The 25,879-nt window shown below is 63.0% G+C and overlaps 1 protein-coding gene across 10 annotated transcripts in view; it reads left to right on the forward strand.

Moving 5' to 3' along the window:
- The window catches only part of DNM2 (dynamin 2), a 71,188-nt gene that overhangs the window by 42,314 nt on the left and 2,995 nt on the right, over nt 1–25,879 (forward strand). For 3 of the 10 annotated variants that reach the window (XM_062179050.1, XM_062179046.1, XM_062179044.1), the window contains exons 7-18: nt 957–1,099; nt 1,904–2,039; nt 4,975–5,042; nt 5,472–5,610; nt 7,296–7,382; nt 12,661–12,731; nt 14,225–14,276; nt 15,138–15,149; nt 18,303–18,416; nt 23,174–23,283; nt 25,184–25,295; nt 25,515–25,679. In XM_062179050.1, the coding sequence (XP_062035034.1) occupies nt 957–1,099; nt 1,904–2,039; nt 4,975–5,042; nt 5,472–5,610; nt 7,296–7,382; nt 12,661–12,731; nt 14,225–14,276; nt 15,138–15,149; nt 18,303–18,416; nt 23,174–23,283; nt 25,184–25,295; nt 25,515–25,679 (1,209 nt within the window). Of the gene's footprint in view, nt 1–956; nt 1,100–1,903; nt 2,040–4,974; nt 5,043–5,471; nt 5,611–6,515; nt 6,655–7,295; nt 7,383–12,660; nt 12,732–14,224; nt 14,277–15,137; nt 15,150–18,302; nt 18,417–23,173; nt 23,284–25,183; nt 25,296–25,514; nt 25,680–25,879 lie in introns of all 10 variants that reach the window. The other 7 variants (XM_062179051.1, XM_062179045.1, XM_062179047.1 and 4 more) reach the window with 3 other exon arrangements.

Raw genomic sequence — 25,879 nt, forward strand, 5'->3', positions numbered from 1 at the left:
GGGGTGAGGGCCTGGGCAGGGGAGTGGGCGTCGTGGGCAAGGCCGGGCAGCCCGAGCGGAGGGGCGGGGCTGGGGAGGGATGTGAATTAACACAGCCCGCGGGACCAGGTGCCTCCTAGGCTGGGGTCCCCAGCACGGCAGCCAGGAGCGGCCGTGGAGCTGCAGGCATAGAGGGCGCCTGTGGGGTCCCGCGGCTCCCACAGCTCCCGCAGCCCGGGGCCATGGGCCATTCCACGGCTGTGAGGCCCCTGCGCCCCTCTCCTGCCCCCAGGCTGCTTGGGAGAGGCTTTGTGGTTGGAGAAGGGTGACCGCCGCTTGCCGGGTGCCAGGTGCTGGCTGCTCTTCCAGCTTGGGGGGTTTCCCCGCTCTTTTGTGATGGTGGAGCCCAAGGCTGGTGGATGAGCCCTCCAGTCCCCTCCCGGTGCGGGTGGCCGGCGCCACCCCCTCCTGGTTCAACAGTTAACGCGCGCACCACACTCAAGCAGAACGCGGAGCCTGGGGGGGTGGGGGGGAGCGTCTCCCGGGGCTCATTCTCCAGCCCCTCCCACCTCTGTGTCTCTGGACTCTTCTCCGGAAAGCAGCCCTGCCTCTCCCTGTCCTTTTGTGGGGGGCGGGGCACCCTCCACCCCGTGTCTGCCGTGGGCCTGGGTTCCCGCACCGGATGGCAGTCGCCGGCTTCCGCTCGCAGGCCCACGGGGTTCCTGGCCTTTCTGTGAGAGGTGCTCATGGGGGTCGCACAGGCCAGCGTCCCCACCTTGCTGCCCGGCCTCTCTGCACCCGCCACGCCGTGGCCTCGGTAACCCGTCTGCCCAGCGCCCTGCGCGGGCCATGTGGGCTGGGGCAGCTTCTGCTCTGGTGGGCAGCGCCAAGTGGCCTCTGTCGCCCTCAGGGGAGCCTGCCCCATCGCAGCCTCCTGCCCAGGCCGCCTTCTCTGACCTCTGACCTCTCTCCGGCAGCAACTGACCAACCACATCCGGGAGTCGCTGCCGGCTCTTCGCAGCAAGCTGCAGAGCCAGCTGCTGTCGCTGGAGAAGGAGGTGGAGGAGTACAAGAACTTCCGGCCCGATGACCCCACGCGCAAGACCAAGGCCCTGCTGCAGTACGTGCGCCGCCCCGGCCCCACCCCCGTGGCCCGCCCAGCCTGCGGGGGCCGCTGTCCACTCAGACTCGTGCTAAGCGTTCTCCTGACACCAGCGTCTCCCCCAGAGTGGGTGCCCAGGCCCCGCCCAGCCCCTTGGGGCTCCGAGAGTAGGGGCGTGGAGGGAACGGGCCAGGCCATGAGTGAATAAGAACCCGTGTGTTCAGTGGTGAACTGTGGGAGTGGGGAAGGCGTGGTCAGACGGCGTCCCTGAGGTCAGGACTCCAGGAAGCCCAGGGGATGAGGCCTGGCCAGTGCAAAGGCCCTGGGGCAGGGCTGTCCTTGGCATGTTGAGGGGGCCCAGTGGCTGCAGCCGCAGGGGTGAGGTGGAGAGACACAGCCCTGTGGCCATCATGAGCCTGACGCCGTCCCCGTCCCCAGCACGGCAGGGGTGGGGGTGGGCTCTGGGGGCGAGAGGACCTTTGTGCTCAGGTGGCCTCTGCTGTCCCCAGAGAGCTCCCTGCCGGCACATGCTGGCCCTCTGCCCACGTCCAGGGGAGGTCTAGCCTCTGGGCGACGAAGAGTGTGCGGCTGGGGTCCCAGCCTGGGGGCGACCCAGAGCGCAGCTGACCGAGCCTAGCTTCCTGCAACCCTGGAGTGAGGACAGCAGCGGCGCCGCCTGTGTCGGCCGCAGGGCTGAGGCCCTCGTGTGGCCTTGTTGCCCGGCGGCAGTGCAGGCCCTGTGCAGTGGGGGCTGGAGTGGGAACACAATCCCAGGAGCGCGTGGGCACCTGCGCCCTGACGTCGCGCCTGTTTGCCTCCCAGGATGGTGCAGCAGTTCGGCGTGGACTTCGAGAAGAGGATCGAGGGCTCGGGAGACCAGGTGGACACGCTGGAGCTGTCGGGGGGCGCCCGCATCAACCGGATCTTCCACGAGCGCTTTCCCTTCGAGCTGGTCAAGGTAGCGGCCCGCGCCCCGCCCCGCCCCCCGCCAGAGCCTGCTGTGGGCGCCGCCCGGCCTTGAGCGGTGTCCCCGAGGGCTTGCTCCCCGCCACAGGCCGCCGGCAGGGCTGGGGCAGAACCGGAGGGAAGCTCCGTGTTTTATTTTCTCTGTCCAAGACCAGGGCACAGTTTTCTGCAAACAGTGAGGGCTGTGTGCCCGCGGCTCTTCATCCACGGAGCGAAGCCTCCTGGGGAGCGAAAATCCTTACAAAACACAAGGCTCCGTCGCAGCGGTACTGAGCTTGAACGGACTACTTTTTGTAAAGAGTTATTTATTTGGAAGAAGTACAGAGAGAAAGGGAGAGACAGAGAGTTCTTCCATCTGCTGGTTCACTCCCCAAATGGCCACCATGTCTGGGGCTGGGCCAGGCGGAAGCCAGGAGCTGGAACTCCACCCAGGCCTCCCACGTGGGTGGCAGGGGCCCAAGGAGTTGGGCCGTCACCTGTTGCTTTCCCAGGCACAATCATAGCGGGCTGGACTGCAGGTGGAGCAGCCGGGACTCAAACCAGCCCTCATATGGGATACGGGGTCCCAGGCAGTGGCTTAACCCGCTGCGCCACAGACTGCTTTGCCGTGTCCTTACGCCCTGCACCACACTGCAAAGCTCTGTGTATGCGGCATTGACCTTGTACCAGGCACTGGAAATTCCCTAATGCTGAGTTCAGGTGTGCACAAGGTTGCACGCAGTACCGGGTCATTTTTTAAAAGATGTTTTTAGTTGGGAAGGCAGAGAGAGTGCGAGAACTCGGGCTGGTGGTGCCTTCCCCGTGATGCCTGCATTGGCTGTGGGAACAGAGCTGGGTGCCAGGAACTCCCTTGAGGTCTCCCACAGAGGGGCAGGGACCCGAGTACCTGAGCCACCAGCAGGGCCTCCCTGTGCGCGGTAGCAGGGAGCTGCAGCCTGGAGCCAGAGGCGGGACTCAAGCCCAGGTGCCGCGATGTGCATCGCAGGTGTCTTAATGCTGCAGTGTTCGGTCCCCTCAGGAGGTCTCGTGCTGAGAACACGCAGGAGAGCTCCCGTGGGAACGCCCCCAGCACGGTGTGGATGGAGGGGACGGGGTCGCCGAGGCAGCAGGTGCAGCACAATCCGCAGTCGACGCTGCAGCCGGGAACTTTCTCTTTGTTCTGTTATTTCTTTGTCTGCGATTTGCTGGACATTTTGCCTTGAGGACATAACAGTTTCCAAAAAAAAAAAAAAAAAGCCTTTTTAAATTTTTTTAGAATTTATTTTTATTTTATTTGGAAGTCAAATAAGACATAAAGAGAGATCTTCCACCTGCAGCGCCGGCATCCCATATGGGCACTCGTTCAAGTCCAGCTGCTCCACTTCCGATCCAGCTCTCTGCTGTGGCCCGGGAAGGCAGTGGAGGTTGCCCAGGTCCTTGGGCCCCTGCACCCGCATGGGAGACCCGGAAGAGGCTCCTGGCTTCAGGATCGGCACAGCTGTGGCCATTACAACAGCAATGGGGAGTGAACCAACGGATGGAAGCCCTTTGTCTCTCCCTCTCTCTGTCTGTAACTCTCTCAAATAAATAAAATCTTAAAAGAAAAAAAGAGAGAGAGAGAGAGAGAGAGAGAGAGGGATCTTCCATCTCCCCAAATGCCTGCCAAAGCCAGACCTCAGCCAGGCCAGAGCCGGGAGGAGCTGGTACCTCCCTCCCAGCCACCCCTGCGCGTGGCGACGAGCAGGTACCTGAGCCGTCAGCCTCTGCTCTCCGGGGCTGCAGGAAGCTGTGGCAGAAGCGGAGCCTCGTCTTGAATCCAGACACTCTGATAGGGAAACATGCGTGTCCCAAGCCGTCTCTTAACCCCTGGGCCGCAGCAGCGCCCACAGAGAGAAACCCCCGCAGCGTTTACCCTTGGGCGAGGCCGGTGGAGGCCTGACCCCTCCCGATTGATTTCTGTGGACGAGTGAGCACAGAGCGTACATGCGGCAGGCGCCCTCCGAGAGACACAGCGTGTCAGCAGTCGCTCCAGTGTGTAGACAGCATGGAGTGCGCCCGAAAGGAGACGGTGACCGCGGGGGGCTGGCGTACCCGGCAAGAACGCACCGCTGTGCACGTCCCCTGCTCTGCAAACTGGTCACGTGCCTCTGGAGGGCTGTCGCCGGGCGCCCCCCGCGCTGATCTCCCACCCCTGGCTTACCCTTGTATTTTTTTTTTTCCAAGATTTTATTTATTTGAAAGGCAGAGTTACAGCGAGGCAGAGGCAGAGAGAGAGAGAGAGAGAGAGAGAGAGAGAGAGAGAGGGGTCTTCCATCCACTGGTTCACTCCCCAGATGGCTGACAGCTGGAGCTGCGCTGATCCGAAGCCAGGAGCCAGGAGCTCCATCCGGGTCTCCCATGTGGGTGCAGGGGCCCAAGCACTTGGGCCATCTTCCACTGCTTTCCCAGGCCACAGCAGAGAGCTGGATTGTTTCTTGTTGTTTTTTTAAAGATGTATTTATTATTTGAGAGCTAGAGTCACAGAAATAGAGAGGGAGAGGTCTTGCATCTGCTGGTTCAGTCCCCACATGGCCGCAGTGGCTGGGGCTTCTCGCAGATCTCCCATGCGGGTGCAGGGGCCCAAGGACTTGGGCCATCTTCGCTGCTTTCCCAGGCCACAGCAGGGAGCTGGATCACAAGAGGAGCAGCCAGGACTCGAACCGGCGCCCATACGGGATGCCGGCACTGCAGGCAGCGGCTTACCCTGCCGTGCCACAGCGCCGCTGGTTTTATAGTGTCCATACTGAAGCCAAGTTTTCAGGCCGACTTTCTTGGTTTCTGGTTTTGAATTTCTGACCAGCTGATTATCGTGCCCTGGTGCGGCTGCACTTAGGGGACGACGACCCCCAGACGCACAGCTGCCGGAGCCCCGGCGCGCCCGTGCATGTGTCTGCCTCGTGTCTCCTCAGATGGAGTTCGACGAGAAGGACCTACGCCGGGAGATCAGCTACGCCATCAAGAACATCCACGGAGTCAGGCAAGTGCGCCCGTGCCCCGGCCCGAGCCGCCGCGGTCTCTCCCCTCCACGGCGCCACCTGCCTGCCAGCATGGGTCCCCCCCCACCCCCCGCCCCATGAGGCCTCCCGGGAGCCCCGGGGTGCTGTTCCATACCTGGAAGTCTCTCCCTGGGCAGTGGCGAGGGCACCTGAGGGTGGACGGCCCTGGTCTCCTGCCCCGCTGGTGGCCTGAGGCGAGCGGGCCCGGAGCTGACCCAGGACCCCAAGAAGGCAGTGTTGGTCCCCGCCTTCACCACCAAGGGGCCCCTCGCTCACCGTCACCAAATCAAGCTTGAAGCCAGGCCTGCCGCGAGCCGCGCGGCCTGGGGCCAGGGCCGAGGGGCGTCACTGACCGTGCCTTGTTTCTCTCCGACTCACTCCCGCTGTCCCCGGGCGCGGGCGGCCTTCAGGACTGGGCTTTTCACCCCGGACTTGGCGTTCGAGGCCATTGTGAAAAAGCAGGTGGTGAAGCTGAAAGAGCCCTGTCTGAAATGTGTCGACCTGGTTATCCAGGAGCTAATCAATACCGTTAGGCAGTGTACCAGTAAGGTATCGGACCCGCGCGCCCACGGGGGTTTGGTATCAGGCTCCCCGAGTGCCGCCTCCGGGCCGCCCTGGTGGGCCCCAGGCCTCGCCAGCTGGCCAGAGGGCTGGGCCGCGCTCCCTGGGACCCTGATACCAAGCCTAGCATGTGTCTGATGGGATTGCGGCTTCCCTTGGGCTGTTGCTTTGCTGAATTCTGGGAAGCGGAGAGGGGGCCGCGTCAGCTGCTGGAGGCCGAGCCCCCGGGCCTCCCCGGCCCCAGCCGGCTCTGTGTGCGCTGGGAAGGGCCTTGAAGGCCAGCACCACAGTGAGGTCTCGGGTGCTGCCCTGCCCCCGGCCGGCCCCACACTCACCAGGTCGTGAGTGCTTTGTGCCACTTTTCATGGGCGACTGCCTCCACCTGGCAAGGCGCACGGGCTCCCCGGGGAGGGCCGGCTCCTGCCCGTGTCGGCCCCGCAGCTGAGGCACTCCCCGACGGTCGCTGTGCTTGGCAAGCACGCTGTCCCCAGCACGGATGGGCAGGGCTTTCTGCTTGGGCCGCTGTTCTCCGTCTGGAAAAACCCACGTTTGCTTCTTAAGCTACTTGGATTGGGAGAAGGGAAGGGGAAGCGACACCGCGCATGGGTTAGCCAGGGTCCTCCCCCAGCCCACGGGGGAGACTCAAAGCCTCTGCGCACCTGGGCCGTCCTAGGACGTCACCACACGAAGCCCCAGGCCCCGCCCACCCCAGGCCTCGTAGATCCGAAGCAGCTTCCGGGGCAAATGAGGGCCAGGCTCCTGGGTGCACGCACTAACTGGCTGACTCGTCTCTCTCTCTCTCCCTCTCCCCCTCTGTCTCCCGTCCTGCGTGTGTGGCCTGCACTGTCCCTGGCTGTCCCTCTGCCTCGTCCCGCCCTCCTCCGCATGACCAGGACGGGGCTGTTCACCCCTGACATGGCCTTTGAAGCCATTGTGAAAAAACAGATTGTAAAGCTCAAAGAGCCGAGTTTGAAGTGTGTGGACCTCGTGGTCTCAGAGCTGGCCACGGTCATTAAAAAGTGTGCCGAGAAGGTAACAGGTTTCCTTCTTACCGTCTGCACATGCGCAGCCGCCCCCTCCCCTCCATTCGGCAGACTCAGCCCCCGGGCATCTGGAAAGTTCTGCCTCGGTGGGACCCCCTCCGTGGACCCCTTGTCCCACCCGACATCTCAGTTCTGTAGCATCAGACAACACGTCCCAGGGGACGGGCTGCCCTTGGCCTTGGCCGAGGCATTGCGTTTCCTGTGCCGTGTGCACCCTGGGGACCCTTGGAGAGAGGAGACTCCCAGCCATGCCCAGATCCACCTGCACGGTCGGATGTGACAGGCCCTTTAAGAGGGTCTCGGAACTGCTCCTCCACAGGGGGTCCCCCGGAGGTTGATGGCCCAGATGCCGCCCCCCCATCCTAGAATAGGCGCTGTGCACTGCTCACAAGCTGGGCGTCCCCATCCTCCCCGAGGGCTGGGCGGGCGGGGGGGCCCGCAGCCTCTGGGTGGCAGACCTGCACCCACTTTTCTCTGCCACCTGCCACTTCCCACCTTCCACCCCACCATCCTGCTTCCGCCACATCGCTCCTTGCACCCCCCCTCCCCCGCATCTTCTGCTTGCGTGATTCATGTTGCTGCCTGGGCCACCGGAACCCCCCAACGCGGCCACTCCACTTGTCTCCCCAGCTCAGCTCCTACCCCCGGCTGCGAGAGGAGACGGAGCGGATCGTCACCACCTACATCCGCGAGCGCGAGGGCAGAACCAAGGACCAGGTACGGCCCCCGTCTCGTTTCCCAGGCCCACTTCCCGTGCACAGCTCTTGTGTGCAGCAAGGTAACCAGCCCCGCCTCGCCCGGCTGCTGAGCTCTGTCCGACCGCAGGCGTCTCCTGGGCCCCTGGCTGTCGCCCCCACCCCAGTCTCCAAGGCCTGGCTACCGTCAGCCCCTTCCCTGCCCATTTAGGCTTAAAGCTGGGCTCATCCCTGGGGTGGGCTGCTGTTTTTGTGTTTTGAAAGTCAGAGTTGGGGGGGGGGGAGAGATGTAGGGATCCTCCATCCATGGGTTCACTCCCGAAATGGCTGCTATGGCCAGGGCTGGGCCAAGCCAAAGCCGGTAGCCAGGAGCTTCATCTGGGTCTCCCACGTGGGTGGGGGACTTGGGGAGTCTTCTGCTGCTTTTCCCAGATCTTTTGCAGGGAGCTGGATCAGAAGTGAAGCAGCCAGTGTGGCTGGCGTTGTGGTGTGTGGCATAGTGGATAGAGCCGCTGCCTGTAGTGCCGGCACCTCATACGGATGCCAGTTCCAAGTCCCGGCTGCTCCACTTCTGATCCAGCTCTCTGCTAATGGCCTGGGGAAACAGCAGAAGACGGCCCCAAACCCTGCCACCCAGAGGAAGCTCCTGGCTCCTAGCTTGGGTCTGGCCCAACTCCAGCAGTTTGTGGCCATCTGGGGAGTGAATCAGTGGATGGAAGATCTCTCTGTCTCTCGCCCTCTCCCTCTAACTTTTGAATAAATATATATATACATATGTATATTTTTTTAATGAAGCCACCAGTAATCACACCCATGTGGTGTGCTGGTGCCTTAGCAGCGGCTTTACCCATCATGCCACAGCGCTGGCCCTGGTTGGTTGCTTTTCACCGCAGAGTTGCGTCTCCTGATGCGTGACATTTGTGGTGCATCTAGGTTCTCACGCTTTATGCTAAAGAGATCCACGCATGCACAGGCAGCAAGTGGGGCACAGGAGGAAACGTTCGTGGGAAAATGGACACTGTGGAAGAATTGTGCGTGGCTTTCAGAACGTCCTGCAGCAGAATGACCCCACCATCACGGGTTACTGCCCAAGTGCCCACGGCGGCTGGGCTGGCCTGGGATCCGAGCTGCGAGCCAGGAGCTCCGTCCAGGTCTCCCACACGGATGTCAGGGTCCCAGCTCCTCCAGCCATCATCGCTGCCTCCCGGGTGTGCACAGGAAGGAGCTAGGAGCGGGGAACCCACCCAGGCGCTTGCCCCTTGGACTTATGTTTTTAATTCCTTTCTCTGTGAACTGTTTAAAAACATTTTTTTGGAAGGCAGAATTGGAGAGGGAGAGTCTGTTCAGTGGTTCATTTCCCAAATGCTTAGAGCAGCCAGGGCTGGGCCAGTGCGAAGCCAGGGGTTTCATCTGGGGCCGCATGTGGGTGACAGGGACTCAAGCCCTTGGGCCATCCTCCACTGCCTTCTCGGGTGCATTGGCAGGGAGCTGGATGGGAAACGGAGCCGCCGGGACTGTGGTTGTCTTCTTTGGCCTCTTGGCCACGGTTTGCTCAAAGCAGAGCCGGCGCGGGCCTGTGTGGGTGCTTGCGCTGTGCCTCCTGCATTTGGAGCAAACGGTTCCTCTGCCCTCGCCAGCAATGGGCCTGTCAGTGCGTTTTCTTTTTCCTTTTTGAAAAAGATGATTTATTTTATTATTTATTTGAAAGAGTTACACAGAGAGAGAGAGAGAGAGAGAGGTCTCCCATCCGCTGGTTCACTCCCCAACTGGCCTCATCAGCCAGAGCGGCACCGATCCGAAGCCAGGAGCCAAAAGCTCCATCCGGGTCTCCCACGTGGGTGCAGGGGCCCAAGCACTTGGGCCATCCTCCACTGCTTTCCCAGGCCACAGCAGAGAGCTGGATGGGAAGTGGAGCAGCCGGGACTCAAACTGGTGCCCGCCCATATGGGATGCCAGCACTGAAGGCAACGGCTCCACCTACTACATCACAGCGCTGGTTCCACAGTGCGTTTTCTGTGGCTCAAATGAAATATGTTATAAAGAAATGAGGCTGGCCGGCGTCGTGGTTTAACAGGCTAATCCTCTGCCTTGTGGTGCCGGCACACCGGGTTCTAGTCCCAGTTTGGGGCGCTGGATTCTATCCCAGTTGCCCCTCTTCCAGGCCAGCTCTCTGCTGTGGCCTGGGAAGGCAGTGGAGGATGGCCCAAGTGCTTGGGCCCTGCACCCCATGGGAGACCAGGAGAAGCACCTGGCTCCTGGCTTCGGATCAGCGCGGTGCACCGGCCGCAGCGGCCATTTGGGGGGGGTGAACCAACGGCAAAAGGAAGACCTTTCTCTCTGTCTCTCTCTCTCTCACTATCCACTCTGCCTGTCAAAAAAAAAAAAAAAAAAAAAAGGAAAAGAGAAAAGAAGAAATGAGGCTCACTTAGCTCAGGGGTTTAGAGTCTGAAACTGCAAGGTCAGGTGGCCCCCAGCGTCCGCCTCAGGTGACAGTCTAAGGGAAGATGAATAGAGGGAAAGGCTGTGGCCAGGCAGGGAGGCCGGGGCCCAAGCGTGTACCTTATTAATTAATTTTTCTTCCATCCGCTGGTTCATTTCCCGAATGGCCACAACAGCACGGATTGCCCAGGCTGAAGCCAGGAGCCAGGAGCTTCATCCCGGTGTCTCCCGTGCATGCAAGGGTCCAAGCACCTGGGCCGTCCTCCTCTGCTGTCCCAAGGGCGTTAGCCTTGTTAACAGGGATCTTGATCGGAAGTGGAGCAGCCGGGACTTGAACTGGCACCTCTGTGGGATGCCGGTGTTGCAGGCAGCGGCTTCCCCCGTACAGGCCCCAGGCTTGCTCTCTTACTATGCACACGCCTGTGGCAGAGCCCCCAGCATCCGAGGCCCTCCCCTGGGCCCACCTCTTAAAGGTCCCTGCGCAGACCACAGCCGTGGGGAGGGGCCGCTCATTAGTCCTTGAAGTTGGTGACTTGGCCCTCACAGATGGACGGAGCTGCCCGCATCTCCCAAGGACCCCACGGGGCCCTAGGCGTGGCCCCACTTTCTGCCTGCGGACTCGCAGGCTGGGCCGGAAGGCGGGGTTGGCGTACAGCCAGGGAGGGGAGCCTTCTCCCCAGCGCCTGGACCCGGGTGCCCACAGTTCAGCATCTTCCTGGGCAGCAAAGGGAGGAGCCCGGGGGAGGGGCCTGGGCCGTGTAGGGGCCTGTGTGCACGTGTGTGTGTGCGCGTGCGTGGGTACCCCGTGCGCATCTGTGTGTAGCTGTGTGCGTGTAGGTGTGTACCCATGTGTGAATGCGTGCGTGTGTGCACGTGTGTGTGTGTACCGCTGTGAGCACACGTGCAAGGGTGTTTTGTTTGACTTCTCACTCGGCCCAGCTAGCTTCGCAGTTTGTTCTTGTCCTTTGATTTGGAAATAGTTTCCGCCTCAGAGAGGAAGTAGCAAAAATAGCCCGGGAGCTCTTGGATCCCTTGCTCAGTAGCAGCGGTTACCTTGTTACCCGACAGCTGTTCTCAAGCCCGTGTGGTGGGTGGTTCAAAGTCAGTGCTCTTGGGGCAGGCGCTGTGGCGCAGAGCACTGGGTAAGCCCAGTCCCGCTGCTCCACTTCAGATCCAGCTCCCTGCTAACGCACCGGAAGGTGGCCCGGTCCTTGGCCGCTGCGCCTACGCGAGACCCGGATGGAGCTCCATGCTCCTGCAGCCATTTACCGTATGGAAGACCTCTCTCTCTCTCTCTCTGTCTCTCCCTCTCTCTCTCTCTCTCTGTCTCTCCCTCTCTCTCTCTGTCGCTGTGCCTTTCAAATAAAACAAATCTTAGAAAAATAAGATAGGGGCTGGCGTTGTGATGGAGCCGGTAAAGCCTCCGCCTGCGACGCTGCATCGTGTATGGGCATCGGTTCGAGTCCCAGCTGCTCCACTTACAAACCAGCTCTCTGCTCATGTGCCTGGCAAGGCAACAGAGGATGGCGCAAGTGCTGGGTCCCTGCACCCACGTGGGAGACCTGGATGGAGCTCCTGGCGCCTGGCTCTGGCCTGGCCCAGCTCCAGCCTTGAGGGCTATCTGGGGAGTGAACCTGCAGATGAAAGATCTCTTTCTTTCTCTCCTTCCTTCTCTCTGTAACTGACTTTCAAATAAATAAAAAAGAAGAAATCTTTGAAAAATAAAATGATGTACAATAAATCATGGCTTGACACACACGCCGTGTGGGATAGTTCTGAGTTTACGGGAGGCCTGGCCTTGGGCCTAGTGGATAAGACACGCACATGCCCGAGTATCCGGGTCCGATAACCAGACCTGCCCCTGACTCCAGCTTCCTGCTAATACAGACCGGAGCCCGCAGTGAGGCTCAAGGCAGCAGTCCCATCACCCACATGGGAGACCCGAACTGGGGCCTGGGTGCCTGGCCCTGCCCTGGCTGTGGCAGGCATTTGGGGAGTAAACCAACAGATGGACAATCTCTGTCTCTCTGCCTTTGAAATTAAAAATCAATAAATAAAAATGGAAGCTATCATGGACCGTGGATTCTTCAATTTCTCTTTTTCGTTGATGTGTAAAACTATGCCTGTATAGTTGATGTTTCAATACATGTGTGCAGTGTGTGTACATCTAAAAAAAAATTTTTTATTTGAAAGGCAGAGTTACAGAGAGGCCAAGGCAGTGAGAGAGAGAGGTCTTCCATCCACTGGTTCACTCCCCAGATGGCCACAATGGCTGCAGCTGGGCCTATCCGAAGCCAGGAGCCAGGAGCTTCTTCTAGGTCTCCCCTGTGGGTGCAGAGCCCAAGCACTACCATCTTCTACTGCTTTCCCAGGCCACAGCAGAGAGCTGGATGGGAAGAGGAGCAGCCGGGACTAGAACTGGTGCCCATGCTGGCACTGCAGGCGGAGGCTTAGCCCACTAGGGGACAGCACCACCACAGGGTGTATACACCTTTTGATCTGTGTATAATTGTCAGGGTGAACTTATCTGTTTGCTGAAACAGTTCCCAGGTCTCCATTGCGTTGCAGTTTTAATTCTGCACTTCCCATGCTGATTGTCACCCCATTCCTCCATTCCACCCAGCCCAGGAGGTGGAGCCTCTGCCTGTCGGCCCTGGTGTACTTGCTTGTGAGGCCTTGACCTCTGGAAGTAGCCATGACCCCCTCCCTGCAGGTCGACCCTGGCTTGTGTGTGGTTGAGGCTGGGGGCTGTGCTCTGGGGTCCTGCCTGGGGAGCCGCGTGGTTTCCGGGCTCCCCCTGCTGGTGGGCGTGGGAAGCGCTCTGACCGCCCCCATACTCACAGTGACCCCTGTTCCCCTAGATTCTCCTCCTCATCGACATCGAGCAGTCCTACATCAACACGAACCACGAGGACTTCATTGGATTTGCCAAGTATGTGCTTCTGGGGACGGTGGCTGGTGGGGCGACAGCTGCTCCTGTCCTTAGAGCCAGGCCCCGGCGAGGCAGGAGAGGTCAGGAGTCCCTGGGCCGTTCGACACGACCTGGAGGCCTTCGAGAGCTGAGAGCGGCCCCTGTCTCGTGGTCCCTGCGGCCTCAGGGTCTCTCCTGGGCCCGTGGCCAGCAGCCCCCAGACTTGACCGTTTCCCAGTCAAACCTCTGGAGGGGTCTCTCCGGCCTCCAGCCGTCCACTCCAGCTTTAGAAGCGGGTCGGCCCGGAGCCGGCAGGGCATGGTCGTATAGGTGGCCCTCCCCCGGATCGCTCCGGCAGCCGGTGAAGGGATCCTGGCCCGAGGTGGAGCCAGCGCCAGCTCCCTTGTATCTGCCCGACGGACACCGCAGGGCTGCCTTCCCGAGCCAGGGAGCGTGATCGGGCAGTGAGCAAGCACGCCCCAGGTGCCCCTCGAGGGGAGCCCCGGGCCAGGCGGGATGCGGCCCAGGGCCCTGGCCTGGAGGAGGCCGGCTGGGTGGAGCAGTGCAGGCCCCGCCCAGGGCCCCGCCCCGCCCGTGGGCCTCAGCCCCTGGGCGCCCCCTGGCGGCCGCGCGGGCTCAGCGCTGCCCCTCGGCGGCGAGGGCTCCCTGACTTCTCTCCTCTCACACGCCATCCCGGCTCCTTCTCACCGTCTCTCCTGTTTTTCCTCTCACCACTCCACTCTTTGCTCTGGATTCCTGGGCCTCCCCACCTCCCCCAGCTGTTACTATACTGAGCAGCTGGTCACCGGGTGGGTATTGCCTGCTGTGTGCCTTTTCCTGCTGTGTGACTGGGGCAGCCTGGCTGGGGGGGGACAGAGCACTTGTCAGAGGCCCCGGGAGAAGGACCGTGAGCGAGTCGGCCGCAGGCTGGGGACAGGCTCCCAGGGAGCCAAGGGCAGGAATGGGGGCGGGCGCAGGGCCATGGGAGGGCGAGACACCCCCCACCCCACCCCCCGTCCCCAGGAGGTCAAGGCAGCCAGGGGTGGGAGACAGGGAAGGAAGACAGAGGCGACTTGCAAAGCCCCAGCCAGAGCCATCAGACGAGGCAAGGAAACTGGCCGGATAAGTCGCAGGAGGAGGCATTGCTGTGTGATTGTCAGGGCTGAAAAACAAAACAAACCCATGGGAAACCCACGGGGAGCTGGCAGGGGCGCCCTGGAAACCCCGTGGCCCTTGTCCTTGGGCACGCCGGCCAGGCTGTGGGATAGGCACGCGAGCAGACAGCTCCGGGGCTGTGGCATCATCACGGGCCCTGACTGACTTCCGGAAGCACCCGGGGCTGCTGGGACCAGGGCCTGGGACCGCTGTGCCCTCGCGCAGCTCTTTGCATGCAGGGGGCATTGCCCGTCCCTTGAGCCCCCGCCCCCCAGCCGGGCCTCGCCAGGGCCTCTCGCCGCCCTGCCGTCTCCACGTCTCCCCCACATGAGCCCTCTCTCTCTCTGCTTTGGTTTCAGTGCCCAGCAGAGGAGCACACAGCTGAACAAGAAGCGAGCCATCCCCAACCAGGTAGCCCACCCCCCACACCTGCCGCTGCCTGGGGGAGGGCGGGCGGGGAGGGCTGAGGCGACTGAGCCCAGGGCCTGCTCTGCCAGAGGTGGGCGCCCCAGCAGCCGGCCACCCACTCCCAGCCCCAAGTGGTCGGAGAGCGCTGGCGCGTTGGCAGGGTCTGGGGGCACGTATCCCCCACCCAGAAAGCCCTGCCTGACGTCTAAGGCCAGGGTTCGAATCCCCTGAGGTCCTAGCAGCCCCGCAGACTGGGCAGCCTGTAGGTAGTGCCCGTGGAAGCCACATTGTTGGGGGGTGCCCCCAACCCCCCCCCAGCACCCAGAGCCCGGAGACCCAGGAACAGGGTTTGTCCTGCCCCAGCTGGAAGCCTAGGACCTGTGAACAGCTCTATGAACGCCAGAATCTGGTGTCTTGGTGTGGATCAACCAGTTTTTACCAGGACACATCCTGTTTGCCAAACTGTTGCCAATATCCCCCCTGTCCTGCTCGGGTGGGGGCGGGGCAGGGGCTGTGCTGTTGACCGAGCCCGGGGGAAAGGACGTAACCCCTGCATGACCCCTTTTGTAGTTTCAGTTTTGGTTTTTGGTTTGGTTTTTTTGTTTGTTTGTTTTTTTTGCGCTTGCCCTAGGTAATATGTATGTTCTTTTTGTTTGTTTCGGGAAATGATAATGAATTAAATATTAACACCATGAGTTTAATTAATAGCATGTAATTTTTTTTCCTTCTGCTCCCCCCCCGCTCTCCTCTTCCCCATTTTTGTGCTTCTCTTGCTTTTCCTCCGTCCCTCATGTCCCCTTCGTCTCCTTTCCTCCGCCCGTTCCTCCCTGATTGACCCACAACCCTAACCTTGCATTTTCAAAGGGGGAGATCTTGGTAAGTACCTCTTAGCGTGGTAGCCAACGTCATAGAGCCTCGTAGCGACGGAGACCCCGTCCACCCCTAACACCCCTTCCCCCCGGAATAACGACACCAGAGCACTAAAATCCACACTAACCCGGGAGCCCCGCACCGTGGCTCACTCCCTGTCCGTTGCCTGCACAGACACTAACCTGACCACCCCGGCCCCAGGCCTGCCCCCCAGCGGCCTCCTGGCAGGTCCGTCTAGTGTCCTATTGGTCAGGGATGGCAAATACCAGGCCTCTGGCTGTGGGAAGCTTTTGCCCTTGCTGATGTCGCTCCCTGATGACAGCATGTTTTTTCCACATGCAGAAATCTTTGGCTCCTCTGCCCATGGCAGACATGGCTAATCGATCCAGCACCCTTTCCCATCACATGCCCGTGGCAGACATGGCTAATCGATCCAGCTCCCTTTCCCATCACGTGCCCATGGCAGACATGGCTAATCGATCCAGCACCCTTTCCCATCACATGCCCGTGGCAGACATGGCTAATCGATCCAGCTCCCTTTCCCATCACGTGCCCGTGGCAGACATGGCTAATCGATCCAGCTCCCTTTCCCATCACGTGCCCGTGGCAGACATGGCTAATCGATCCAGCTCCCTTTCCCATCACATGCCCGTGGCAGGTACTGCTCATCAGTGCTGGCGTTCTTCACTGAGAAGCCACAGCCCGAGTCCTGTGGCCCACGTGACTAAACGGTCACAGTATTCCCCCAATAGTGTCCCTGCCTGTACCCACAGCAGACATGACCCACAGGGGGCTCTTTCCTGAATGCTGCCTCTGTCCGTCTGCCTCCATGACAAACAGGACCACTGATGAGCCTATTCTATTCGCCCCCTTTCCCTATTCTTTGTCCATGACAGACATCACCAGTCGATCCCAGTACACTTGTCTGCCACACCCAGAGTTCTCTGGGCAGTGCCACAGGCAGCCCCCAACCAGTCAATTGGCGTGGCCCCCCAAGGAGACCCGTATTTGCCATCCCTACCGTAGGAAATGCCTTCTCCCCTCGTGTGGAGCCAGCTGGGCTCAGTGTGGGCACAGGTGGGTGTGAGGCCTGGTGCAGCCCAGTTCAAGATTCCCGGCTGCCCGCCACCTAGGCCTGGGTGGGCCACAGCGCCACCTTCTGGTCAGCATGGGAACTTCAGTAGCCTGAGCTGTGCCCGCGGCCTGGAAGAGGCAGTTAGGGCCCGGGAGCAAGCCTGGCCCGGTCAGGGGCGGTCGGGGGAGGAACAAATAGGCCTTGGGCCCACCGTTCCTGCCCTCTCCAATCCCATCCAAACCCAGCCCGTTTTGAACTTGAACGGCTTCCTGCCTCAGACAGACCAGGCCAAGCACCTGCGTCTCCACCCCCAAGGAGTTCAGTGGTTTCTCCTCACCCCAGAACACGGAGCCCAGCTCTGCCATGAGCGTGGCCTTGGCCTGTTCTCCCAGCCATAATTTCCACCCCAGTGTGCCCGGCTCAGGCTGGGACCCTTGCGTGGGGAGGAGGCTAGCCCAGCCCGCCTACCACCCCAGCTGTGCCGCTTCTGGCCTGCTGCCCCCGCCCGCCTGTCGCTGTGCAGCCTGGACCGCGCGTGGGGGCGCTGCTGCCTGCCTCCTCTGTCGCCTTCGCCACCCCTAAGTCCTGCGACGTCGGGTCCCCTGGGAGTGGACCCCCCGGGCACTGTCGGGGCAGTTGGAGGACTCTACCCCCCTTGTCTCTGGCTGGCGCCTGTGGCTGCTACTCTCGGCTTGCAGCTTCCCGGCGTGGGATTTTGTCTCGGCCTTCGGTGGGGGGTCCCGCACAGACAGCTTTCTAGGTGGCCTGGGCAGGGCGCCTGGGGGCACATGCTCTCGTGGCTCAGGTGTGTGGGTCCCTGGGTGGCCCCATCCCAGGTGGCAGTACGTGGGCTGAGGGGTGCTGGGGTGTGCCTGTGCCCTTGGGAACCAGCTGGGCCTGGGATGGCAGAGGATTTGCCTAGGGGACAGCCCCAACAGCCTGTCCCCTGGGTCGCCCTCCCCTCGTTGTCACTCAGTGCCTACACCAGGGTCCAGTAAGCATTCGCTGTGTGCCCAGGTCTGGGCGGAGACTCGGGCAGGCCATGCCTCCCCACTCCACACCCCCTGCCTTGGCTCCTGACTCACAGGCAGAGCAAACGTGGCCCTTGTAGCCCTGCCGGTCCTGGCTGGTGGTGTGGCCACAGCCAGGGGTCTCTTCCTCCTTCCCTGGGCAGGGAGATGGCCACAGCGCGCCTTGCTGCACGCAATGGGAAGAGCCGGCCTCCCAGCTGGCTGCAGGAGTCCCGAGAGCCGGGACGGAGAAGTCCATGCCCTTGGCCTTGGGGTCACCAGGTGGCGTCTGGCACCTCAGTCCTCAGGCACGCTGTAGCCAGACCCACCCCTAGTGGCCCCGACTGCTCTCTGCCCTGGGGGCCCACGCTGGCCCTCCCCAGCTGTCTGTGGCCGTGCGCAGCCCACCCGCCACTGCTTGGCCCTGTCTGTTGCTGCCTCGGCCCTAGGCGGCCTTGCCCCAGGCTCCGTGTGCTTCCCGCCACCCCCCGGGGGAGCCCAGTCCAGGTGGAGGGGGCAGCCTCTGGCCCCCGAGGTGTGTGTGAGCGTGGCCCCTAGGGCTGCCTGCAGTGAGCTGTCAGGTGAGGCCCTGGGCAGGGGTCCCAGGGCTGTGGGGTCCCCAGCGCAGACTCCTGGGGTGTTGCTCAGAGCAGAAGGCCGCTGCTGGGCGTGGGGCCAGCGTGGGGCCCTATGTGCCAGCCCTGAGCAGGGCGGGCTGGGGAGAAGCGTCTTGCAGGGGCCCGAGGGTCTGGCACTGAGGGCATCCCTGGCCCCCAACACAGCTGAGGTTCGGGTCCCGGCCTCGACGCAGAGCGGGCAACGTTTGACCCCCCCGTGATAATCGCACATTCCTGGTTCCCCATCGGTCCAGGCCCTCGCACCCTGGCACCCTGCCTTGGTTTCCAGTGGCAAGGGCTCGGGGCGAGGCAGAGTTGGGCTTCTTGGCTTCGGGCTCGAGGTGTCTCTGCCACGGGTGGTCCCCGGCTTGGCGCCTGCTGTGGAGCGAGGGCATTGCGCGCTGTGCTGGGGCGGGCGCGGCGCGGCACGGCCCTGCTGATCCTCGGCCTCCCCCAGGTCATCCGCAGAGGCTGGCTGACCATCAACAACATCAGCCTGATGAAGGGTGGCTCCAAGGAGTACTGGTTCGTGCTCACGGCCGAGTCGCTGTCCTGGTACAAGGACGAGGAGGTGAGTGGCACCTGCACCCTCCCCGTGGCACCCTTCATGCATTCGCCAGGGCCTCCCTGGGCACCGTTGTGCCTCAAGTTCAAGGGCCGGGGTAGGAGGGCCGCCACCCAGAGCCAGCATCTTGCACTTTGCTTGGCTCCGGGTCCCTCCTGGTCCCTGGGGTCGGGCGTGATGGCTCCTGGAGAGACAGAGAGCCGGGGTGGGAGGGGCAATAGTGAGGGGGCCACAGCCAAGGGACGGGGCCTCAGGTTCGTGGCCAAGCTGCAGGGGCCTGGGTTCTGTCCTCTGTGGGAGCAGCCAGGCCCTTAACCTCTCGGGCCTCGCCTCAGTTTTCCTGTCTGTGAAGTGGGGTGGAGTGGTCCCTGCCTTCTGTGTGGAGCCTCTAGAACATTCCACCCATGTGCGTCCTGGTGGGTGGGTGGACAGTGACTGTTGGCCCCGCAGGCGAGGCTGCTGTAGTAGCCCATGGGCGGTGCCGGAGCCAGTGCCCCCAGCCCCTCCTCAACGCCAGCCCAGCCTCCCCGCCTGACGGGACCATCTCTTTTAAGTTTAAAAAAGATTTATTCTCTTTATTTGAAAGGCAGAGTTAGAGAGACAGGAACAGAAGGTCTTCCATCCGCTGGTTCACTTCCCCAAATGGCTGAGCAAGGATGAAGCCCGGAGCCAAGTCTCCCACGTGGGTGCAGGGACCCAAGCACTTGGGCCAACTTCTGCGGCCTCCCCAGCGCATTAGCAGGGAGCTGGATCAGAAGTGGAGCAGCCGGGACTCAAGCCGGTGCTCCGGTGTAGGGACAGCCCCTAAACCCGCCGCGCCATGCCACGGGGCCCAGCCCAGTTCTTGCCCAGTCTTTGTAATGGCCTGGAAGTGGATCGTGGGCGACACTGGGGCCACTGGCCAGGCCACCGTGCTGCTCTCAGCCAGCCTCGGCTCAGCGAGCCCGGCTGCTGGTTTGGGTCCGGAGCAGAGGCCCCGGAGAAGGCGCTCCCGGCAGGATGGGTGTGTCTTGCTCGTGTCTCGAGACCTGGTGGCCGGCGTGCGCCCCAGCTCCCAGAAGGCCGGCGTGGCTGCCCTGGTGACGGCCTCCGTTGAGCCCCAGCCACCCCCTGTTGGGCTCAGGGAAACATGGAAAAACAGGACAAATGGTTTTGCTCGAGATCTCGCTGTGCGCCCAGGGCCAGCTCCTTCCCGGGCCTTGAGCCCTCGCCACACAGCAGCTTTCCTGCTTGTCCAGTACAGTTCCCGTGGTCCCCTGGATGGCACAGCCACTGCCACAGGCCCAGCGCCCTAAGGGGCAAGGCCAGGCAGCTCTGCTTCTCCCGAAGTACCCCCTCCCCCCAGCTCGCCTCCTTGTTGTTTTTTGTATTTCTTTGAAGGAGGGGTGGGGACAGAGAGAAAGAGAGAGAGAGAGACATCTTCCATCCGCTGGTTCACTCCCCAAATGCCCACAGCCGCCGGGGCTGGGCCAGGCCAAAGCCAGGAGCCATGAGCTCCATCTGAGTCTCCCATGTGGGTGCAGGGGCCCAAGCTGTTGGGCCACCACCTGCTGCCTCCCAGGCGCACCAGCAGGGGGCTGGATCAGAAGTGTGGACCAACTGGGCCTTGAACCCAGCATTCTGGGATGGGATGCGGCCTCCCTGGTGGTGGCATCACTCACCATGCCGCGTTCTCCCCCAATGTCCTGCTCCGGACGGTTTGGGGTGCTCTGTGGCTGTGCCTGGCACTGGGGCCTCCCAGCAGCCCCAGCTCTGGAATGGCCTGGCCTGGGCCCAAGTGCACAGGGATGAGAAGGCCGCCTGGTTAGGACGCCCCGCCCTGGGCCGCCCCTCTCTCCGGAAGTCTTCCCGCCTGCCCGGGGGAAGCCGTCGTCCTCACCCCCATGTGTCAGGTGAGGGAACGAGGCTCTGAGCAGTGGCTTGTCCTGTGTCACAGCCAGGGAGGGCTCTGCGTGGCGGGCGTGCCACCCACGGACCTGAGGGACGCCCCGTCCTTGCGTGTCCACCCAGCCCCAACACAGTAAGGTTTGGGGTGAAATGTGGAACCCCCCCCACGTGAGGCTGCACTCATTTCTAGGAAGTTTCTGGGACCCCGGCCCCACCTGCGGGGCCCCGTCTGAGGTGCTGTGTGCATGTCTGGAGTCCCCATGGAACCTTCTAGAACCTAGACCAGGCACAGCCTCCTCCCTGCCCCAAGTTCCTTGAGGAACCCGCTAGTCAGATTCCAGTGGCTCCTCAAAATAGCTGGGCTAGGGGCTCGGGGGGACCCTTGGTCCTTCCCCCCGCCCCCCGTTCTGCCCCCACCGTCGGGAACACGCCTGCCCTGGACACAGCAGCTGCTGGGTGCGCGGGGGCTGCTCCCAGGGCTGTGGGGGTCTTCTGAGCTCCCCGGGGCAGCGGGGGCCGGGCTCCTGGGCCACCCCAGCCCGGCGGCACCCCGTGTAGTGGCCTCAGAAGCCCAGGGTTCAGGGCCCCTCTGGCTTCACCTGCGAGGGGCCCCTTTAGTCTCCCTGCATCCAGAGATCCGAAGCAGGAGCCCCCACCCTCCCTCGGGGCCCCAGACCAGCGGCAGGGGGAGTGTGGGCCCGAGGGGCGGGCGCCTGGGGAATGAGAACCAGCAGCCCCGCAGCAACAGCCTGTGTGTGCCCCACACACAAAGCCGGGGTCTGGGGGCAAGCGCACAAGTGAACGACCCCCCACGGAGCCCCCGCCACCTCCCTGGAGCAGCCTGGGGCAGGCGAGCTCTCAGTAAACAAAGGACGCGCCCCGCCATGGGGAAGGGGTTTGGTCCAGGGCCCCCAGCTCTCCCCAAGGCCCCCCCATGCCCCGCTGCTCCAGAACCTTCTGTCTGCGGCCCCCTCCGCAGCGGGCAGCAGGCTGGCGGCAGGTGACACTCACCTGGGGTGGGGGTGGCGCGGGGGGCCGTCCGTCGCGCCGCTGGCCCGGCCCAGCCTAACCAATGTGCAGACTACTGTACACATCCGGAGTCCCCTGAACAGGTAGTCTGAACACTGGGCGGGCGGGGCCGGCTGTCTCGGGGCCCCCGCTGCGGCCATGTGCGCGCGCCGCGCCGCGCAGCCCGCTCCCGGGTTCCTTGTGACGTGGCAGGGCTGGGGCCGCTGCGCATCTGGAGAGAGCTGTGGGTTTTCAGGAAATCCTACGGCGGGGGGAGGGGCGGGGGCCTCTGTGCGCCCGAGCAGCTGTCTTTGGGGGCCCCGGGGCGGGGAGCAGGGGCGCACGCATGCCTCTGCGTGTGCACGTGCGTGTGCGTGGTGTGTGCTGTCGGCTTGAGCAAGGCAGCCGCCCTGGTCCCGGGCAGGATCTGGCTCTAAACAGTTCCAGATGTGGCGTCTCGCGCTGGGCCCGATGGCCCGTGACTCAGTGACTTGGCCTGGCCGGCTGGAAGCTTCCTGCCTCTTGACACGCGAGGGTGGGGGCCACAGAGGCCCTTCTGGAAACTTCCAGACAAGGGACAGACGCGCCTGCACAGGCCCCCGCCCTGGCCACTGCCAAAGCCCCCACAGGCCGTTCCCTGAGAGGCCGGGGAGACCCAGGCCCTGCATCCCCTGGTGCTTTCTTAGCCACCACCCACCCTTTGGCCCCCAGCCTGCATGGGGGCAAGAGTGCCTGCGCCGCCATGGCCGCTCTACCCTGTCCCTGCAGCCGCTTCGCCCTGGCCAGTCCCCCAGCCTGCACCTCCCACCTCTGACCGAAGACCCGGGAGGCAGAGAGGGAGAGCCGACTTTGACCACCGCCAGGCAGGGCACCTGAGGCCACGGAGCTGGGCCCGGCCCACCCCACGCCCCATACAGATGCCCGAGCCTCGAGCCAGCACCCACCTGCCAAGGAGCCCCCGCCGGGCGCCCCCTGCCCCACTGTGGCTGTGTTGGATTTCTTTCTGGGCCCTTCCAGCAGCAGTGGGGAGGCACGTGACGAGTCTCCTGGAAGCCCACGTGGTGGAGAAAGGCCCCGGGGGTGCGGCGTGGACAGGGAACTTGGCTTTGTGCCAGACGGGCCTGGCTACCTGCTGTGTGGCCCTGGGCAGCCAGTGTCCCTCTCTGAGCCCGGGGCCCAGCCTGCCGCTCAGCCTGCCTGAGACTCCTGGCCAGCACCCACCTGCCTCTGAGCTGATGCGGGCAGGGCCTGGCACTGGGCACTGGGGTGGCTACCGCTGTGGGTTACATGGGATCTCCCGGAGTAGCAGACCTACTGTGTGCCCGCCCTCTCCATGTAACCGCCACAAGAGCAGTGGCCGTGGCGCTGGAGGGGCTGCCCGCCTGAGCCGTGGGGGCTTCCAGGCCTGGCACGTGGTGGCCCTTACTGAACAGGGCTTTTTCCAGCTCTGGGGTCACCCACGAAGCCACAGCCCTGTCCCAAACTCTGGCTGCCCCCCCCGTGCCTCAGTCTAACCCACCGTGAAATGGGTTCATGATGCTTGTCGTGGAAACAGCCTAGGTTGCTGTCCGTCCCCTCGGTCGAGTGACAGCTTAGAATGTGAGGACTTCCTGTGTGAGGGCTGCCAGGGTTAAACAGGGATGGGAACCCCCGCCCTCCAGTCCCGGTGGGGGACACCCGTCCGTGCATGACAAGGTCTGTGGTGGGTGGGAGGGGGGAGAAGCCCAGGGTCCCCTGTGCCCGGATGTGGGGGGAGCCAGGGGCCGCCTGGGACGCCAAGGGGGCAGGTGCGTGGCTGTGCTGGCGGCGGCTCGAGGCGCCCTGGGGCCACGTCAGGGCCCATGGTGACTCCTCGCGTGCGTCTTCAGGAGAAGGAGAAGAAGTACATGCTGCCTCTGGACAACCTCAAAATCCGCGACGTGGAGAAGGGCTTCATGTCCAACAAGCACGTGTTCGCCATCTTCAACACGGAGCAGAGGTGAGGCCCGGGGCACCCACTGTCAGCGCGGCCCGCCCCGGGCTCTCGCGTTCTACAGGGGGGGTCGGGCGAGGAACAGGAAAATCCGCAGGTGCTGCTGAGCCTCTCTGGGCTGAGACAGGGGTGCAGGGAGCACCCCAGGGCCTGGGGAGCCACGGAGGGTTCTGGGCAGAGCAGGGACTGGCTCGGATGCTCACCGGTGCCCTCTAATGGCTGTGGCGGGGATCACAGGAGCCAGGAGTCCAGCGTGGTGGATACTGGGCTGGTCCAAGGACATAGGGAAGACAGGATGGATTCTGGGTGCCAGAGAGAAAGGAGACATGGACAGTGACCCTGGGGATTTGGGCCTGTAGCCACCATCGTCCGAGATGGGAAAAATGAGGCAGGGTCATTGGGCAGTCAGGAGCAGGTTTGGCGCCATGCAGTGGGGGAGAGGTCACAGGGGTTAGGGGGAAGGAGGCGGCCCGGAAAGCTGTGGGCATCTGGGCAGGGGTGGGGCCTGGGAGGAGTCACTGCCTCCACAGTATTCAGTCTGGATGTCAGGCGAGGGGGAGGGCCCCGGAGGCCCCAGTGGGCAGGGCCCCTCATCAGGAACCAAGGCCCACGGGCGGCCGAGTCAGCGGTCAGCAGAGGCCGCTGGGTCCGTGTGAGTGGCCAGAGGGCGTGGCTGGTCCCAACATTTCCGACAGCTGACCCCTCCGCCCTGAGCCCGGTGCCCCCCTCAGCAGGACACGCCATGACCTGATGTGTCATTCAGGAGTTCAGGAAACCCAGAAACAAAGTGGCCATCTGCTTGTGTGTCGGAAACACCCCCACCTGTCCACTCAGGACAGTGCCCGAGCCGGGAGATCAGGTGTCTGATGTGCAGACAGGCAGGCCCCGCCCCCAGGCCCCCATTGGCTGAGTGCTGATGTGTAGGCAGGCCCCGCCCCCAGGCCCCCATTGGCTGAGTACTGATGTGCAGACAGGCAGGCCCCGCCCCCAGGCCCCCATTGGCTGAGTGCTGATGTGTAGGCAGGCCCCGCCCCCAGGCCCCCATTGGCTGAGTACTGGGGGGTGCGCAGTCTTCCAGGACACAGCCTCAGTTACAAAGTTGCCTTCCTCTTTCTCTGTACTTTTCAATTTTCTTCCCTTTCCCCCTGTCACCAACCCACATTGTGCACAACCTCCCAAGCCTTAGCCAGGAGGCTGGGACCTGCCCCCCAGGAGGCCGGGCCCACCCCTCGCCCCCGGGGGCCATGCCACTGAAATGAGACAGAAAGCTCACTCCCTCCGTCATAAGTTCGGGTGGGCAGTGCTGCTCTGGGCTTCGCTGAAAACACCTTGATGGCAGCTCCCCGCCGGGCCAGGGTGTCGTGAGGCACGCGCCCACCTCAGGTGGCTTGGCAGTGACCTTGGCCCCCACTGAGGGACGTGGGCGGGGGGGACGGGCGGATCCCAGGGAAGGAGAGGCGTTGGCCAAGCCAGTGTGGGCCTGGGCCTTGACAGCGTAGCAGGACAGGAGCAGGCCCATTCACGGGGACCCAGCTGTTTTGTTTTTGAGAGTGATGGATTTATCTCAAAGGCAGAGTGATGGCACAAGGGGAGAGAGCTCCCAGCCGCTGGTTTACTCCACCATGGCCACAATGGCCAGGAGCTCCATCCGGGTCTCCCACGGGGGTGCAGGAGCCCAAGCACTCGGGCCATCTTCTACTGCTTTCCCAAGTGCACTAGCAGGGATCTGGATCGGAAGTGGAGCAGCCGGGACTGGAACCGGCGCCCATGTGGGATGCTGGCATGGCAGGCAGCGGTTTAACCAGCCGTGCCCCAGCGCCAGTGCCGGCCCCAGCTTGGATGTAAGCCCAGACCAGCAGAGCCCCGAGCCCAGCCCTCGCGGTCACATGCCTCCTTGCCGCCCCAGGAACGTCTACAAGGACCTGCGGCAGATCGAGCTGGCCTGTGACTCCCAGGAGGACGTGGACAGCTGGAAGGCCTCGTTCCTGCGTGCCGGCGTCTACCCCGAGAAGGACCAGGTACGGGGCTGAGGGCCCGCTCGACGGGGGCGGCGGCGCAGAACGTTCTAGAACTGACGGCAAGCCCGGGATGCACACAGAACGGATGCTGTCTCCCTGTCCTTGAGGCCATGTCCCCAGATGAACCTGTTGGCGTTCCCAGGAGACTGGTGCTCCCTGGCCAGCCGGGAGGGCCTGGCCCGGGGCGCACGGCCCTCACTGCCTCTCCCCCACCTGCAGGCGGAGAACGAGGACGGGGCCCAGGAGAACACCTTCTCCATGGACCCGCAGCTGGAGCGGCAGGTGGAGACCATCCGCAACCTGGTGGACTCCTACGTGGCCATCATCAACAAGTCCATCCGCGACCTCATGCCAAAGACCATCATGCACCTCATGATCAACAACGTGAGTGCCCGGCCCGCGGCCTCGGAGCCCGGGCAGCTCAAGGAACCTCCCCGAGATCGGTCCCCGTAATTGAAAGGCAGAGTTACAGAGAGAGAGAGAGAGAGAGAGAGAGAGATCCTCTATCCGCGGGTTCACTCCCCAGATGGCTGTAATGGCTGGAGCTAGGCCAACCCAAAGCCAGGAGCCAGGAGCTTCCTCCC

The sequence above is a fragment of the Lepus europaeus genome, chromosome 20 (genome assembly GCF_033115175.1).
Source record: "Lepus europaeus isolate LE1 chromosome 20, mLepTim1.pri, whole genome shotgun sequence".
Taxonomy (NCBI): domain Eukaryota; kingdom Metazoa; phylum Chordata; class Mammalia; order Lagomorpha; family Leporidae; genus Lepus; species Lepus europaeus.